At 42.6% G+C, this 17,027-nt stretch overlaps 1 protein-coding gene across 1 annotated transcript in view; it reads right to left on the minus strand.

The window, feature by feature from the left end:
- LOC311142029 (relaxin receptor 1-like) overlaps positions 1 to 17,027 on the minus strand; it is a gene marked incomplete at both ends in the record, with an annotated part of 55,357 nt that overhangs the window by 30,760 nt on the left and 7,570 nt on the right. Inside the window, 4 exons of the mRNA XM_084177575.1 lie at positions 8,190 to 8,261; positions 10,749 to 10,854; positions 11,144 to 11,215; positions 12,833 to 12,973. Of these exons, the coding sequence (XP_084033701.1) occupies positions 8,190 to 8,261; positions 10,749 to 10,854; positions 11,144 to 11,215; positions 12,833 to 12,973 (391 nt within the window). The remainder of the gene's footprint in view (positions 1 to 8,189; positions 8,262 to 10,748; positions 10,855 to 11,143; positions 11,216 to 12,832; positions 12,974 to 17,027) is intronic.

Here is a 17,027-nt window from a genome sequence, read left to right on the forward strand (position 1 = left end):
TGCTTGGAATTTAGAGTGGTAGAAAGTGGCCTTAGCAGCAGAAACAGATGAAGAAAATGTAGAGAGGAGGGAGTGAAAAGATGCCAGGTCCGCAGGGAGTCTAGTTTTCCTCCATTTCCGCTCGGCTGCCCGGAGCCGAGCGGAAATGACGTTGTCTGCCATCTGCCCAGTATAGTTGAAACCGGGATTCATGCCAGTGGCCATTAAAGGTGAGCATTTGCCCACTGTTGTCGGTTACGACGCCGAACTGCAGTCAGGTCAAGACCCTTGTGAGGATGATGAGCACGCAGAGGAGATCCCTGAGACGGTTTCTGACAGTGTGCAGAAATTATTCGGTTGTGCAAACCCACACTTTCATCAGCTGTCTGGGTGGCTGGTCTCAGACGATCCTGCAGTTGAAGAAGCCGGATGTGGAGGTCCTGGGTTGGCGTGGTTACACATGGTCTGCGGTTGTGAGGCCGGTTGGACGTACTGCCAAATTCTCTAAAACGACGTTGGAGGCGGCTTATGGTATAGAAATGAACATTCAATTCTCTGGCAACAGCTCTGGTGGACATTCCCTCAAAACTTGAGACATCTGTGGCATTGTGTTGTGTGACAAAACTGCACATTGTAGAGTGAAACATTTGTGGGATCTTTTATTTCAGCACATGAAACATGGGACCAACACTATACATGCTGCGTTCATATTTTTGTTCAGTGTAGTTTTGGGAACAGAAAAAGTTATTGAGATCAGATGTTTCATCGATGAGAAAATCAGCAGAATGTCGGCCCAGTTTCACCTAGTTCCATCCTCTCCCACTACCCGCGACTGGACTTCCTCTCACTACCATATTTGGGGGTGAGAAACCATTCTAGATGGATGCTTCAGCTTTATAGCCCCTGTGACGTGTCTGTGGCATTGCTGTGCCTACCCATACTGTCAAATAATTTACATAAGCTACCGGTCTATTTACTGTGTTGACAGAATATTTTAATCTTTAGCAGTCATTTATGCTGAATCTGGAAAAGGACTGTACATTTCTGAAATAGAAAACAATGGCAAATTGTCATGGACCTGTCAGCAGAACGTTTGAATTCAATGTTTTGCATCAACTTTTCCCCAACCTAAATATGATGAACTGTCTGCGAATTCTGAAACATTGTAGGGCAGGCTACTCAAAACAATGCAATTACCTTACTTATAGTAGCATACATAGGCCTACTTCAATGTAAAAGATCAGCTGTTAAATTAGACTGTATTATCAACCGTGCTGCCTATGATATTGCAAAACTTGAAATACATATTGGCCTATCTATTTAATAGGCTACTAGGTCGAATGAAATGAGAGATGCGCATGGTAATTTGTTGTAGGCTAAGGCTCCTTCGGAAATATGAACCCAATGCAGCCAGAAACGGTGAAGAATATATTCTGCAATGGTTATGATTTCGATGTCAAATTATTTTTGATTATACATAGATTTTCGCTCTTCTCACTAACGGATTTTCGCTCTTCTCACTAACGGCAAATGGCTGCATTCTTGTTAATTCAGATAATGTTTTTATTTCCCTTTTGACCCACATTCAAAAGTGTCACACAAGCATGAGGATGTCGTGCTCGAGGGGGGGCATTCATGCAGAAACCAATGGGGTGCTCGAGGGGGGGGGCTATCATGCAGGAACCAATGGGATACTCAACGGGGGGTATTCAGGATTGCCCACATGCAGGAACACACTTAATTAAGGACTGCAGTTGCACACTATTGTCTGTGAGTGCGCAAATTCTCACAATTTCTCAGGGAAAATATGATATTCACTATGTCTCTAAGCAGAAAATCAGTCACCAAGCCTTAGCCCATTGCTCCCGAGTGGCGCGGTGGTCTAAGGCACTGCATCTCAGTGCTTGAGGCGTCACTACAGACCCCTGGTTCGATTCCAGGCTGTATCACAACCGGCCGTAAATAGCCTGTATTTTTTTTGTCTTTTTAGTATATATTTCTCAATCTCACTTTCCATCCTTTAACTAAATATACTTTCCTGCAACCCGCCTCACCCAATGTGGAACGGATTCTATTATTTCTTTATACCTTCTTATCTAGAACATCCGGCTGAAACTAGCCAGCTAGCCAGCTAACTAGCTACTTGCTATTAGTCACCGTTAGCGGTCTTCACCATTGACCTTGGCCTGCACTACCTACCAGCCAGCTCTAGTCTGGACAATTATCGGCCAGTCTGCACATCGCGCTATCGAGCCATAGCATATCGGATTTTCTGCCGGAATCACTGAATCACTGGACCTTAACACCGGATCAATCGGTGCCTCCAGTGATGCTATCTCTTTCATCGTTACCCAACGCTTAGGTTTACCTCCACTGTACTCATATCCTTCCATATCCTTGTCTGTACATAATGCCCTGACTCTATTCTACAACGCCCGGAAATTTGCCCCTTTTATTCTCTGTACCCAACACACTAGAAGACCAGTTCTTAAAGCATTTGGCCGTATCCTTATTCTATTCCTCCTCTGTTCCTCTGGTGATGTAGAGGGTAACCCAGGCCCTGTAACCCCCAGTATCACTCCTACTCCCCAGGCGCCATCATTTGTTGACTTCTGTAACCGCAAAAGCCTTGGTTTCTTGCATGTTAACATCAGAAGCCTCCTCCCCAAGTTTGAGTTATTCACTGTGTTAGCACACTCTGCCAACCCTGATGTTCTAGCAGTGTCTGAATCCTGGCTTAGGAAGGCCACCAAAGATTCAGACATTTCCATTCCCAACTACAACATTTTCCGTCTAGAAAGAACTGCCAAAGGGGATGTAGTTGCAATCAACTGTAGAGATAGCCTGCAGAGCTCTATCATACTATCCAGGTCTGTGCCCAAACAGTTTGAGCTTCTACTTCTAAAAATCCACCTTTCCAGAAATAAGTCTCTCACTGTTGCCGCTTGCTACAGACCCCCCTCAGCCCCCAGCTGAGTTCGTATTGCTTGGTGACCTAAACTGGAAATAATTAACACCCCGGCCGTCCTACAATCTAAACTAGATGCCCTCAATCTCACACAAATTATCAAGGAACCTACCAGGTACAACCCTAAATCTGTTAACATGGGCACCCTCATAGATATCATCCTGACTAATTTACCCTCTAAATACAACTCCGCTGTCTTCAACCAGGATCTCAGCAATCACTGCCTCATTGCCTGCGTCCGTAATGGGTCTGCGGTCAATCGACCACTCCTCATCACTGTCAAACGCTCCCTAAAACACTTCAGCAAGCAGGCCTTTCTAATTGACCTGGCCCGGGTATCCTGGATGGATATTGACCTCATTCCATCAGTAGAGGATGCCTGGTTGTTCTTTAAAAGTGCTTTCCTCTCCATCTTAAATAAGCATACCCCATTCAAAAAATGCAGAACTAAGAACAGATATAGCCCCTGGTTCACCCCAGACTTGACTGCCCTTGACCAGCACAAAAACATCCTGTGGCGTATTGCATTAGCATCGAACAGCCCCCACGATATGCAACTTTTCAGGGAAGTCAGGAACAAATATACACAATCAGTTAGGAAAGCGAAGGCTAGCTTTTTCAAACAGAAATTTGCATCCTGTAGCACTAACTCCAAAAAGTTTTGGGACACTGTAAAGTCCATGGAGAATAAGAGCACCTCCTCCCAGCTGCCCACTGCACTGAGGCTAGGAAACACTGTCACTACCGATAAATCTACGATAATCAAATATTTCAACAAGCATTTTGCTATGGCTGGCCATGCTTTCTACCTGGCTACCCCTACCCGGGCCACCAGCTCTGCACCCTCCGCTGCAAGTTGCCCATGCGCCCCCCCCCCCCCCCTGCAAAATCTGGACCCCTACAAATCAGCTGGGCTAGACAATCTGGACCCTTTCTTTCTAAAATTAGCAGCCGAAATTGTCGCAACTCCTAATACCAGCTTGTTCAACCTCTCTTTCGTATCGTGTGAGATCCCCAGAGATTGGAAAGCTGCCGCGGTCATCCCCCTCTTCAAAGGGGGGGATACTCTAGATCCAAACTGTTACAGACCTATATCCATCCTGCCCTTCGAAAGTATTTGAAAGCCAAGTTAACAAACAGATCACCGACCATTTCGAATCCCACCGTACCTTCTCCGCTATGCAATCTGGTTTCCGAGCTGGTCATGGGTGCACCTCAGCCACGCTCAAGGTCCTAAATGATATAATAACCGCGATCGATAAAAGACAGTACTGTGCAGCCGTCTTCATCGACCTGGCCAAGGCTTTTGACTCTGTCAATCACCGCATTCTTATTGGCAGACTAAATAGCCTTGGTTTCTCAAATGACTGCCTCGCCTGGTTCACCAACTACTTCTCAGATAGAGTTCAATGTGTCAAATCGGAGGGCCTGTTGTCTGGACCTCTGGCAGTCTCTATGGGGGTGCCACAGGGTTCAATTCTCGGGCCGACTGTATTCTCTGTGTATGTCAATGATGTCGCTCTTGCTGCTGGTGACTCTCAGATCCACCTCTTCGCAGACAACACCATTTTGTATACATCTGGCCCTTCATTGGACACTGTGTTAACAAACCTCCAAACGAGCTTCAATGCCATACAGCACTCCTTCCGTAGCCTCCAACTGCTCTTAAACACTAGTAAAACTAAATGTATGCTCTTCAATCGAATGCTGCTTGCACCCGCCCGCCCGACTAGAATCACTACTCTCGGCGGGTCTGACTTAGAATATGTGGACAACTACAAATACCTAGGTGTCTGGTTAGACCGTAAACTCTCCTTCCAGACTCACATTAAGCATCTCCAATCCAAAGTTAAATCTAGAATCGTCTTCCTATTTCGCAACAAAGCCTCCTTCACTCATGCTGCCAAACATGCCCTCGTAAAACTGACTATCCTACCGATCTTTGACTTCGGCAATGTCATTTACAAAATAGCCTCCAACACTCTACTCAGCAAATTGGATGTAGTCTATCACAGTGCCATCCGTTTTGTCACCAAAGCCCCATATACTACCCACCATTGTGACCTGTACGCTCTCGTTGGCTGGCCCTCACTACATATTTGTCGCCAAACCCACTGGCTCCAGGTCATCTATAAATCACTGCTAGGCAAATACCTGCCTTATCTTAGCTCATTGGTCACCATAGCAACACCCACCCATAGTATGCGTTCCAGCAGGTATATCTCACTGGTCATCCCCAAAGCCAAGACCTCCTTTGGCCGCCATACCTTCTCTGCTTCTCTGCTGCCAATGACTGGAACGAACTGCAAAAATCTCTAAAGTTGGAGACTCTTATCTCCCTCACTAACTTTAAGCATCAGTTGTCAGAGCAGCTTACCGATCACTGCACCTGTACACAGCCCATCTGTAATTAGCACACCCAACTACCTCATCCCCATATTGTTTTTTATTTTGCTAATTTGCACCCCAGTATCTCTATTTGCACATCATCTTCTGCACATCTATCATTCCAGTGTTAATACTAAATTGTAATTATTTTGCACTGTGGCCTATTTATTGCCTTACCTCCATAATTTACTACATTTGCACACATTGTATATATATTTTATATTGTGTTATTGACTGTACGTTTTGTTTATCCCATATGTAACTCTGTGTTGTTGTTGTTTTTATCGCACTGCTTTGCTTTATCTTGGCCAGGTCGCAGTTGTAAATGAGAACTTGTTCTCAACTGGCTTACTTGGTTAAATAAAGGTGAAAAAAAAACAAAAAACACACAAAAACATGATGTTCTCATGAGTTGAGTACCATTTGCTTGATTCTGCGGACCTACTACTATGGTATATTAGCTAGCTAACATTAGCATGCTAGCGACGCTAGTCAGCATAGGCTGCTACATGATAATAAGCTTGCATTAGCTTGGACCAGAGATGTTGAACGCTGAGCTGTAGTCAATGAACAGCATTCTCACATACAGTAGGTGTTCCTTTAGTCCAGGTGGGAAAGGGCAGTTAGGAGTGCAATATAGATTGCGTCATATGTGGATCTGTTGGGGCTGTATGCGAATTGGAGTTGGTCCAAGGTTTCTGGGATGATGGTGTTGATGTGAGCCATGGCCAGCCTTTCAAAGCATTTCATGGCTACAGATGTGAGTGCTACAGGGCGGTAGTCATTTAGACAGGTTACCTTGGCTTTCTTAGGGACAGTGACTATGGTGGTTTGCTTGAAATATGTAGGTATTACAGACTGGGTCAGAGAGGAGAAGATGTCAGTGAAGTCACTTGCCAGCTGGTCAGCGCATGCTCTGAGTATGCGTCCTGGTATGCGTACACATCCAACGAGCGTCAGAGCCACTGTAGTACGATTTGATCTTAGTCCTGTATTGACGCTTTGCCTGTTTGATGGTTCGTCAGCGGGCGTTGCGGGATTTCTTATAAGTGTCCGGATTAGTGTCCTGCTCCTTGAAAGCGGGAGCTCTAGCCTTTAGCTCAGTGTGGATGTTGCCTTTAATCCAGGGCTTCTGGTTTTGATATGTACGTATGGTCACTGTGGGGACAACGTCGTCGATGCACTTATTAATGAAGCCGGTGACTGATCTGGTAAACTCCTCAATGCAATCGGATGAATCCTGGAACATATTCCAGTCTGTGCTAGCGAAACAACCCTGTAACTTAGCATCCGCTTCATCGGACCACTTCCGCATGGAGCGCATCACTGGTACTTACTGTTTGAGTTTTTGCTTGTAAGCAGGAATCAGGAGGATAGAGTTATGGTCAGATTTGCCAAATGGAGGGCGGGGAAGAGCTTTGTATGCATTTCTGTGTGTGGAGTAAAGGTGATCTAGAGTTTTTATCCATCTAGTTGCACAGGTGACATGCTGGTAGAAATGAGGTAAAAACGGATTTCAATTTTCCTGCATTAAAATCACTGGCCACTAGGAGCACTGCCTCTGGATGAGCATTTTCTTCTTTACTTATGGCCCTATACAGCTCGTTGAGTGTGGTCTTAGTGCCAGCATCAGTTTGTGGTGGTAAATAGACAGCTACAAAAAATACAGATGAAAACTCTCTTGGTAAATAGTATGGTCTACAGCTTATCATGAGGTATTCTAACTCCAACGAGCAGAACCTCGAGACTTCCTTAATATTAGAGATCGCGCACCAGCTGTTTTGTAGTATTTTTTCCCAACTGATAAGATGAGTCTATGAAATTAACTTTTGATAACAAGCCGAGTAGACGGTCAGCCAAAACGAGGCAATCTAGCTACTTGATTTCGCTTTGATAGATGTACAACATAACATGCTCATATTGACAATTTGAAGAGCATTTCTCATTAGGTATTACTAAGAGCTAAAACAAACTGGCTAGTGATTTGATATGTAGCTAGCTCGCCAGCCAGAGGGCTGCTATAGGATTGCTATTTTACCAGTAAAATGTAGCTAGCTAAATAGCTAGCTATGCTCCCCATAGCTATAATTATTAGCTAGCTAGATAGATAGCTAACTACATAGCTAGATATCTTCATTAGGTGTCTGTTTCTGTGATATGTCATGATTCCTAGAAATAGTAGCTAAGCCTGCTGGCTGTTGCAATTAGTAATGTAGACTAAAAGCCTGAAGCCTAACCCTTATGATTATAACTAGCTAGCCTCTCAGCCAAGCTTTTTGACTTGAAGGTAACTGTCAATGATGTTGTTATGTACTATTAATGCACGCAGAGGTCATGGTCTCAGTAAATTCAGGAATTACATAACTTTCCTGCCAGTGACGCAACAGTGCCAATATGGTGATTTAGAGTTACAGTTAGCTGGTCTTCTAAAGCCTAGTGTTTCCATTCCCCTTTAACCACGCCCCTCTGCAAACATGCCTTCTGCGATGATTATTACAAGGCGGTACTTATTAAAATTTGGTAAGAGAATAAGACATTACCATTTGTGTATTAAAATGAATGGCTAAATGTGATGTTACATACATCCCCAATAATCTGGCTTCCTGAATTCAAGTCTTTGATGAACCAAACTTTATCAATGTACAAGCAACAGTCATTTTTCATACTTTGGTCATCCTACTTTGATCTGGTTTCTTCCAAATATCATCCAATTCGAAGAAAAACATGGTTTTGACTATTCAGGACCTTTAAACAGATTGAACACAAACTGAACAAATAAATACTTGTCACTTTACAATTTAGAGTCAAGGGCAGAGCAAGAAGGAAAGGTCAAAAGAGGGGGTCACACACTTACAGTCTCTCAAGGTGTTTGTAGCGGATGAACTGGTCTGGTTGGAGAGCTGTTATCTGGTTGCTGTTCAGCTCACTGAAGGTAAAGATATCTGCTAGTTTGACTGTCACGACAGCATCATAAACCACATTTCCATCCACAGTTTTTTTGCAAGTAAAGTCATACAGTATATTTTTAAAATCATGACAGCTGTGATGGAAACAAGAAGTCTCCAGCATAGGGCAACCTGTCATTAGCATCTGGCTCCGAGGAGAATTCGGAGATGAGGCCTACCCCAAACTATTCAATAACATTCTATATTGCATTTTGTCTCTGTTGTTATTCAGTTAAGCCTGTACTTGATTGAACTTCACAAGGTGGTGAAATTGCACGTGATGAGCTTGATGCTCTTTTCCAATAAATATCGAGGGTCTTATTCTGGTGACATGATGAGCCATGCTTGACTGCCATTTGACAAATAAAAATATTCTCGCTCCTATCCATAATAATCTCATTATGTAGACTAGCCTACCCGCACTGTATCTGCGAGCTGTTGGCTAGAGTGCACTTGCCAAGGCCAGAGTAGGCACATTTGCTATTTAACACAACAGTTTTTGTGACAAAACTATTAGTGGAGTTGAAAATGCGATGGAAACACATTGAACTTTAGGTTTTTTATTCGGTACATGAAAACGTAAGCGAAAAAGTACATTTTATGTGCACTACGTCATCACAAACAGATTTTTATCCGCAACAAGTCAGTTTGGTGGAATCACACCACTTGTGGGAAAATGCACATATTTTCTTTATGCAGATTCTTTGTCGCCAATTGGATGGAAACCTAGCTATAGATGTACACATTTTGTCCTGGTATATATATACAGTGGGGAGAACAAGTATTTGATACACTGCCGATTTTGCAGGTTTCCCTACTTACAAAGCATGTAGAGGTCTGTAATTTTTATCATAGGTACACTTCAACTGTGAGAGACGGAATCTAAAACAAACATCCAGAAAATCACATTGTATGATTTTTAAGTAATTAATTTGCATTTTATTGCATGACATAAGTATTTGATCACCTACCAACCAGTAAGAATTCCGGCTCTCACAGACCTGTTCGTTTTTCTTTAAGAAGCCCTCCTGTTCTCCACTCATTACCTGTATTAACTGCACCTGTTTGAACTTGTTACCTGTATAAAAGACACCTGTCCACACACTCAATCAAACAGACTCCAACCTCTCCACAATGGCCAAGACCAGAGAGATGTGTAAGGACATCAGGGATAAAATTGTAGACCTGCACAAGGCTGGGATGGGCTACAGGACAATAGGCAAGCAGCTTGGTGAGAAGGCAACAACTGTTGGCGCAATAATTAGAAAATGGAAGAAGATCAAGATGACGGTCAATCACCCTCGGTCTGGGGCTCCATGCAAGATCTCACCTCGTGGGGCATCAATGATCATGAGGAAGGTGAGGGATCAGCCCAGAACTACACGGCAGGACCTGGTCAATGACCTGAAGAGAGCTGGGACCACAGTCTCAAAGAAAACCATTAGTAACACACTACGCCGTCATGGATTAAAATCCTGCAGCGCACGCAAGGTCCCCCTGCTCAAGCCAGCGCATGTCCAGGCCCGTCTGAAGTTTTCCAATGACCATCTGGATGATCCAGAGGAGGAATGTGATAAGGTCATGTGGTCTGATGAGACAAAAATAGAGCTTTTTGGTCTAAACTCCACTCGCCGTGTTTGGAGGAAGAAGAAGGATGAGTACAACCCCAAGAACACCATCCCAACCGTGAAGCATGGAGGTGGAAACATCATTCTTTGGGGATGGTTTTCTGCAAAGGGGACAGGACGACTGAACCGTATTGAGGGTAGGATGGATGGGCCATGTATCGCGAGATCTTGGCCAACAACCTCCTTCCCTCAGTAAGAGCATTGAAGATGGGTCGTGGCTGGGTCTTCCAGCATGACAACGACCCAAAACACACAGCCAGGGCAACTAAGGTGTGGCTCTGTAAGAAGCATCTCAAGGTCCTGGAGTGGCCTAGCCAGTCTCCAGACCTGAACCCAATAGAACATCTTTGGAGGGAGCTGAAAGTCCGTATTGCCCAGCGAAAGCCCCGAAACTGAAGGATCTGGAGAAGGTCTGTATGGAGGAGTGGACAAAAATCCCTGCTGCATTGTGTGCAAACCTGGTCAAGACCTACAGGAAATGTATGATCTCTGTAATTGCAAACACAGGTTTCTGTATCAAATATTAAGTTCTGCTTTTCTGATGTATCAAATACTTATTTCATGCAATAAAATGCAAATTAATTACTTAAAAATCATACAATGTGATTTTCTGGATTTTCGTTTTAGATTCCGTCTCTCACAGTTGAAGTGTACCTATGATAAAAATTACAGACCTCTACATGCTTTGTAAGTAGGAAAACCTGCAAAATCGGCAGTGTTTCAAATACTTGTTCTCCCCACTGTATATATATATATATATATATATACTCTAGCCGTCCCGATATTAATCACTGTGATCTAGGGTTAGACTTCCCAAGGGCAGGAATCCAATATACTCACAGAGCTGTTATATTGGAAGACACAGCTGGGACGCTGAGTAGACCCTTTTTGTTACAGTTTATTCTCCTGCCCTCACAGAAACATACCTCTGGGAACACGTCCAGTACTGCAGGGCAGAAGCACAGAAGACATATGCACACACAGGCAGTTGTCCCACATTGTTGATATAATTCCTAAAAGTCTCTTAGAAATGCTTAAATTATTCATATTATTTACAGTAACAGAAGTATGTGAATGGATGACCTCAATTTATGATTTCATATTTCAAATGGGTTGATAAATGTTTTGCTTTAGTTCAGTTTTAGTTAATGTATTATTCATTCAAAGCAGTGCAACATTAGTTAGGCTATGTAAATAGTTGCATTTGCTTCAGAAACTTTTATTCATCAACTCACTGCATTCCTTGGACTCTTCAACATTTTTCTTCATAAAGGCATCAAAAAGATGTGGCCACCCGCTGTTATCCACTGTACAGAGAAAGATGATAGAGAATTAATTTATTTTTGTGCATGTTTTTGTGTGCAACTTAAATGTGTGAAGTTATAGACATATAGGTAACTGCCAAAATAAAAGAAACACCAACATAAACCGTTGGGCCACCACGAGCCGCCAGAACAGTTTCAATGCGCCTTGGCATAGATTGTGTCTGGAACTCTATTGGAGGGATGTGACACCATTTTACCACGAGAAATTGAAAAAAGTCTATACTTTACCCCAGGATACCCATTATGGGCAGTAACTGTAGAAACAATGTAGCTTTATTCACGTCAGGGGAATTTAGCGAAACAAGGTTGCTATATTCACGTCAGGGGAATTTAGCGAAACAAGGTTGCTATATTCACGTCAGGGGAATTTAGCGAAACAAGGTTGCTATATTCACGTCAGGGGAATTTAGTGAAAAGTGTCAGCCTATTTGCAACACACCTTGTTATTGCATTTCCATTTTAGTTTTTGTGTGAAGCACTTGCATCCAGTAGTGTCTATGAATCACATGATTATGAAGGCATAAATGTATGAAAGCGTATATTCTTATTTTTAATTTATGTAGTTCTGTCCTTGTGATGTACTTGTCTATTAATGTTATGTATTATGTCATGTTTTATGTTTTGTGTGGACCCCAAGAAGAGTAGCTGCTGCATTAGCATTAGCTAATGGGGATCCTAATAAAATGCTAAATACCATAACTTGGTGTTTTGTTGATGGGGGTGGAAAACGCTGTCAGGCGCCACTCCAGAATTTCACATAAGTGTTCAATTTGGTTGGGATCTAGTGAAACACACACACACACACTTTAAACCCCCTATGCTCCTTTGAGACCCATCTAACAAAGTCCATGAGAGCTCTTCTTTTAGCCATGGTAGCCAAAGTAATCGGCAACTGGACATCTTTATACATGACCCTAAGCATGATGGGATGTTAATTACTTAATTAACTCAGGAGTCACACATGCGTGGAAGCACCTGCTTTCAATATACTTTGTATCCCTATTTACTCAAGTGTTACCTTTATTTTGTCAGTTACCTGTATGTTTGTTCATATTTGGTGTGACTAGATCCCTCAAACTCAACTCTGGACCTCGAAGCCAGTTCCACTGCTTTTTTCATTGTTCCCCTGTAATCAAGGAATAATTTAGACCTGGGACACCAGGTGGGTGCAATTAATTATCAGGTAGAACAGAAAACCTGCAGGCTCTGGACCTCGCGTTGAATACCCCTGGACTAGATTATTGATGACTATCTCAGAGCAGATGCATTGCAGCAGAAATAATTGTCTTCTAAACGCTATCTTATTTCCACCATCCCTGCCTTCCCTCCCACTTCAACTAGGGAGGCAGGTAGCCTAGCGGTTAGAGCCAGCGGTTAGAGAGGTTGCTGGTTCAAATACCCGAGCCGACATGGTGAGAAATCTGTTGATGTGCCCTTGAGCAAGGCACTTAACCCTAATTTGCTCCAGGGGTGCTGTACTACTATGGCTGACCCTGTAAATCAACACATCACTGCACCTATCTGGTGTGTGACAATAAAAACATACTGCACAATAACCATCTGTTTACACTTTTGTAGCTGCTGTTGTTCAAGGCTCACCGCAGTTCTCCTCGTCAGCTCCGTTACCACAGTCCTGGACCCCATTGCATTGGTAAAGCTGGGGCAGGCACACAGACAGGTTGCCACAGGGGAACTGGCCCAGTGGACAGACAGGGTAGAGGCTGCTGTCTGTGGATGATTCTAAAGGAGACACTAAAACATCTCTGATTCAATCAAAAAATACGTTAAAAGCTTTTTCGAATAGCATGGACATAGTTCTAGTATGAATGGATAGAAATAATCAAAACAAGGTAATGAAGTCACATAGAAAATAGAGAAATTAAGACATGAAATGAAAAACATATTTTTTTTATGAGCACAATGGCTTTTTAAATGGCCTGCTTGGAGGTAAACAAGTATAGGTAAGTGCACCTATTTGTCACTGTCATATTTCATGTAGAGACCATAGATTTATTTTAAATTATGCATGACATTTATTAGCTGAGTGCCTATGGTTAAATACAGTGATTAAATAACAACAAATGAATAGGCTTTTTTAAATATAACAAATACACAGTCCTACATCAAAGACTTTGACTTAATAGATGATACATGACATCTATGATGATAGTTTTGCCTCCTTTCCAAGATGTCTGAGTTTGTGATGCTGTCAGGTCACATGACTGATGGAAGCTGTGCTTAGAACTCTGACTGATCTGCCACCACTCGTGTGACCTCACATCCTCAAGACGTCACGCAGGTTCCCCTATGTTCCCCCGCATTCCCCATGGTGGCAGTGGAACAGCTCCAGGGTTGGAAGGAAGTTTTATTTTCTAAATTATTACAACAGTTTTCCACATTTCATCTGTATCTAAAAAAACATGACATTATAAAAGTTCATTTTACAGTAAATGTATTTGTACATTTGAACTGAAATACCCAAGGGAATTAAGCCATTAGACAGTTTCACAATTTTACTACTGTACAGTAGTTCAAATTCTGGCTTGAATATTGAAATACAGTATACACTTAGCATTACAATGTGGTGATGATAAATCTTGCATTTTAATTCTGTATCTTTGAAATTCAAGACCACCAGAATCAGCTCATTTGAATAGTCTTGTACTGTAATTGTATGTGGAGGATTTGAGATCTGTCACTCTCGGTGTTCAAAGATGTTAGTCTTAGTTAACATGTGCTTCCGTTCAGTGCAGTTACTAAATGTGGGTCTTACATAAGGGCTTATCATAAAACAACAGCAAGTCATTCCATGTTTAACACTATTTCACATTCTGCAAACAAACACAGCAAAATGCGCAACAAGGGGAATCTAAACAAAACATATATAGAAAACAAATTGGTACAAAAAGCAAACATTTCAACAAGTGGCTGTTAGCTTGTATTCACACTGTGAAACTCCCCACCCACCTACTGCTTGGGTGAACCACTACCACTGAATATGTGTATGATATTTGAATCTGTATCTAAATTAGTGTATGTCTACTCTAGAGAGACCCTATTGTGTTCAGGAATGCTATGTGGCATTTTGTGGGAGATATCACACTAATTAAATGAAAAAATATATATATACACTATATATACAAAAGTATGTGGATTCGGCTATTTCAGCCACACCAGTTGCTGACAGGTGTATAAAATCGAGCACACAGACATGCAATCTCCATAGACAAACATTGGCAGTAGAATGGCCTTACTGAAGAGCTAAGTGACTTTCAACGTGGCCCCATTATAGGATACCACCTTTCCAACAAGTCAGTTCGTCAAATGTCTGCCCTGCTAGAGCTGTCCTGGTCAACTGTAAGTGCTGTGAAGTGGAAACGTCTAGTAAAGTTTGGTGGAGGAAGAATAATGGTCTGGGGCTGTTTTTCATGGTTCGGGCTAGGCCCCTTAGTTCCAGTGAAGGGAAATCTTAACGCTACAGCATACAATGACATTCTAGACGATTCTGTGCTTCCAAATTTGTGGCAACAGTTTGGGGAAGGCCCTTTCCTGTTTCAGCATGACAATCCCCCATGCAAAAAGCGAGGTCCATACAGAAATGGTTTGTCGAGATCGGTGTGGAAGAACTTGACTGGCCTGCACAGAGCCCTGACCTCAACCCCATCGAACACCTTTGGGATTAATTGGAATGCCGACTGTGAGCCAGGCCTAATCACACAACATCAGTGCCTGACCTCAGTAATGCTCTTGTGGCTGAATGGAAGCAATTCCCTGCAGCAATGTTCCAACATGTAGTGGAAAGCCTTCCCAGAAGAGTGGAGGCTGTTATAGCAGCAAAGGGGGGACCAACTCAATATTAATGCCCATGATTTTGGAATGAGATGTTCGACGAGCAGGTGTCCACATACTTTTGGTAATGTAGTGTGTATATATATATATACAGTACAAGTCAAAAGTTTGGACACACCAACTCATTCAAGGGTTTTTCTTTATTTGTACTATTTTCTACATTGTATGTAAACCAATAAATAACACATATGGAATCATGTGGTAACCAAAAAAGTGTTAAACAAATCAAAATATATTTTATATTTGAGATTCTTCAAAGTAGCCACCCTTTGCCTTGATGACAGCTTTGCACACTCTTGGCATTCTCTCAACCAGCTTCACCTGGAATGCTTTTCCAACAGTCTTGAAGGAGTTCCCACATATGCTGAGCACTTGTTGGCTGCTTTTCCTTCACTCTGCGGTCCAACTCATCCCAAACCATCTCAATTGGGTTGAGGTCGGGTGATTGTGGAGGCCAGGTCATCTGATGAAGCACTCCATCACTCTCCTTGGTCAAATAGCCCTTACACAGCCTGGAGGTGTGTTTTGGGTCAAAGTATAGTCCCACTAAGCGCAAACCAGATGGGATGGCGTATCGCTGCAGAATGCTGTGGTAGACATGCTGGTTAAGTGTGCCTTGAATTCTAAATAAATCCCAGACAGTGTCACCAGCAAAGCACCCCCACACCATCACACCTCCTCCTCCATGCATCACGGTGGGAACCACACATGCACGCGGACACAGCGGTTGGAACCAAAAATCTCAAATTTGGACTCATCAGACTAAAGGACAGATTTCCACCGGTCTAATGTCCATTGCTCGTGTTTCTTGGCTCAAGCAAGTCTCTTCTTCTTATTTGTGTCCTTTAGGAGTGGTTTATTTGCAGCAATTCGACCATAAAGGCCTGATTCACGCAGTCTCCTCTGAACAGTTGATGTTGAGATGTGTCTGTTACTAGAACTCTGTGAAGCATTTATTTGGGCTGCAATCTGAGGTGCAGTTAACTCTAATGAACTTATACTCTGCAGCAGAGGTAACTCTGGGTCTTCCTTTCCTGTGCCGGTCCATGAAAGCCAGTTTCATCAGAGCGCTTGATGGTTTTTGCGACTGCACTTGAAGACATTTTCCAGATTGACTGACCTTCATGTCTTAAAGTAATGATGGACTGCTGTTTCTCTTTGCTTATTTGAGCTGTTCTTGCCATAATATGGACCTGGTCTTTTATCAAATAGGGCTATCTTCTGTATACCACCCCTACCTTGTCATAACACAACTGATTGGCTCAAACTCATTAAGAAGGAAAGAAATTCCATAAATTAACTTTTAACAAGGCACATTTTAATTGAAAAGCATTCCAGGTGACGCTGGTTGAGAGAATGGCAAGAGTGTGCAAAGCTGTCATCAATGCAAAGGGTGGCTACTTTGAAGAATCAGAAAAATATTTTGATTTGTTTAACACTTTTTTGGTAATTTTTTATTTAACCTTTATTTAACTAGGCAAATTCTTATTTACAATGACGGCCTACCCCGGACGACGCTGGGCCAATTGTGCGCCGCCCAATGGGATTCCCAATTACGGCCGGGTTGTGATACAGCCTGGAATCAAACCACTGTCTGTAGTGACGCCTCTAGCACTGAGATGCAGTGCCTTAGACTGCTGCTCTACTCGGGAGCAACATGTTTCTACATGATTCCATATGTGTTATTTCATAGTTTTGATGTCTTCACTATAATTCTACAATGTAGAAAAATAGTAAAAATAAAGAAAAAGCCTTGAATGAGTAGGTGTGTCCAAACTTTTGAGTGGTACTGTAATAAGCCAAGATGTCGTAGCAGTGCGGTCGTGTATTCTGTTGTGTCCTCGTGTAAATAGCCATTTTTTTTTTTTTTTTTTACATATTTCTCTATCTCACTTTCCATCCTTTAACTAAATATACTTTCCTGCAACCCGCCTCACCCATGTGG

Source organism: Coregonus lavaretus (genome assembly GCF_964263955.1).
Source record: "Coregonus lavaretus genome assembly, chromosome: 15".
NCBI classification, from domain to species: Eukaryota; Metazoa; Chordata; class Actinopteri; order Salmoniformes; family Salmonidae; genus Coregonus; species Coregonus lavaretus.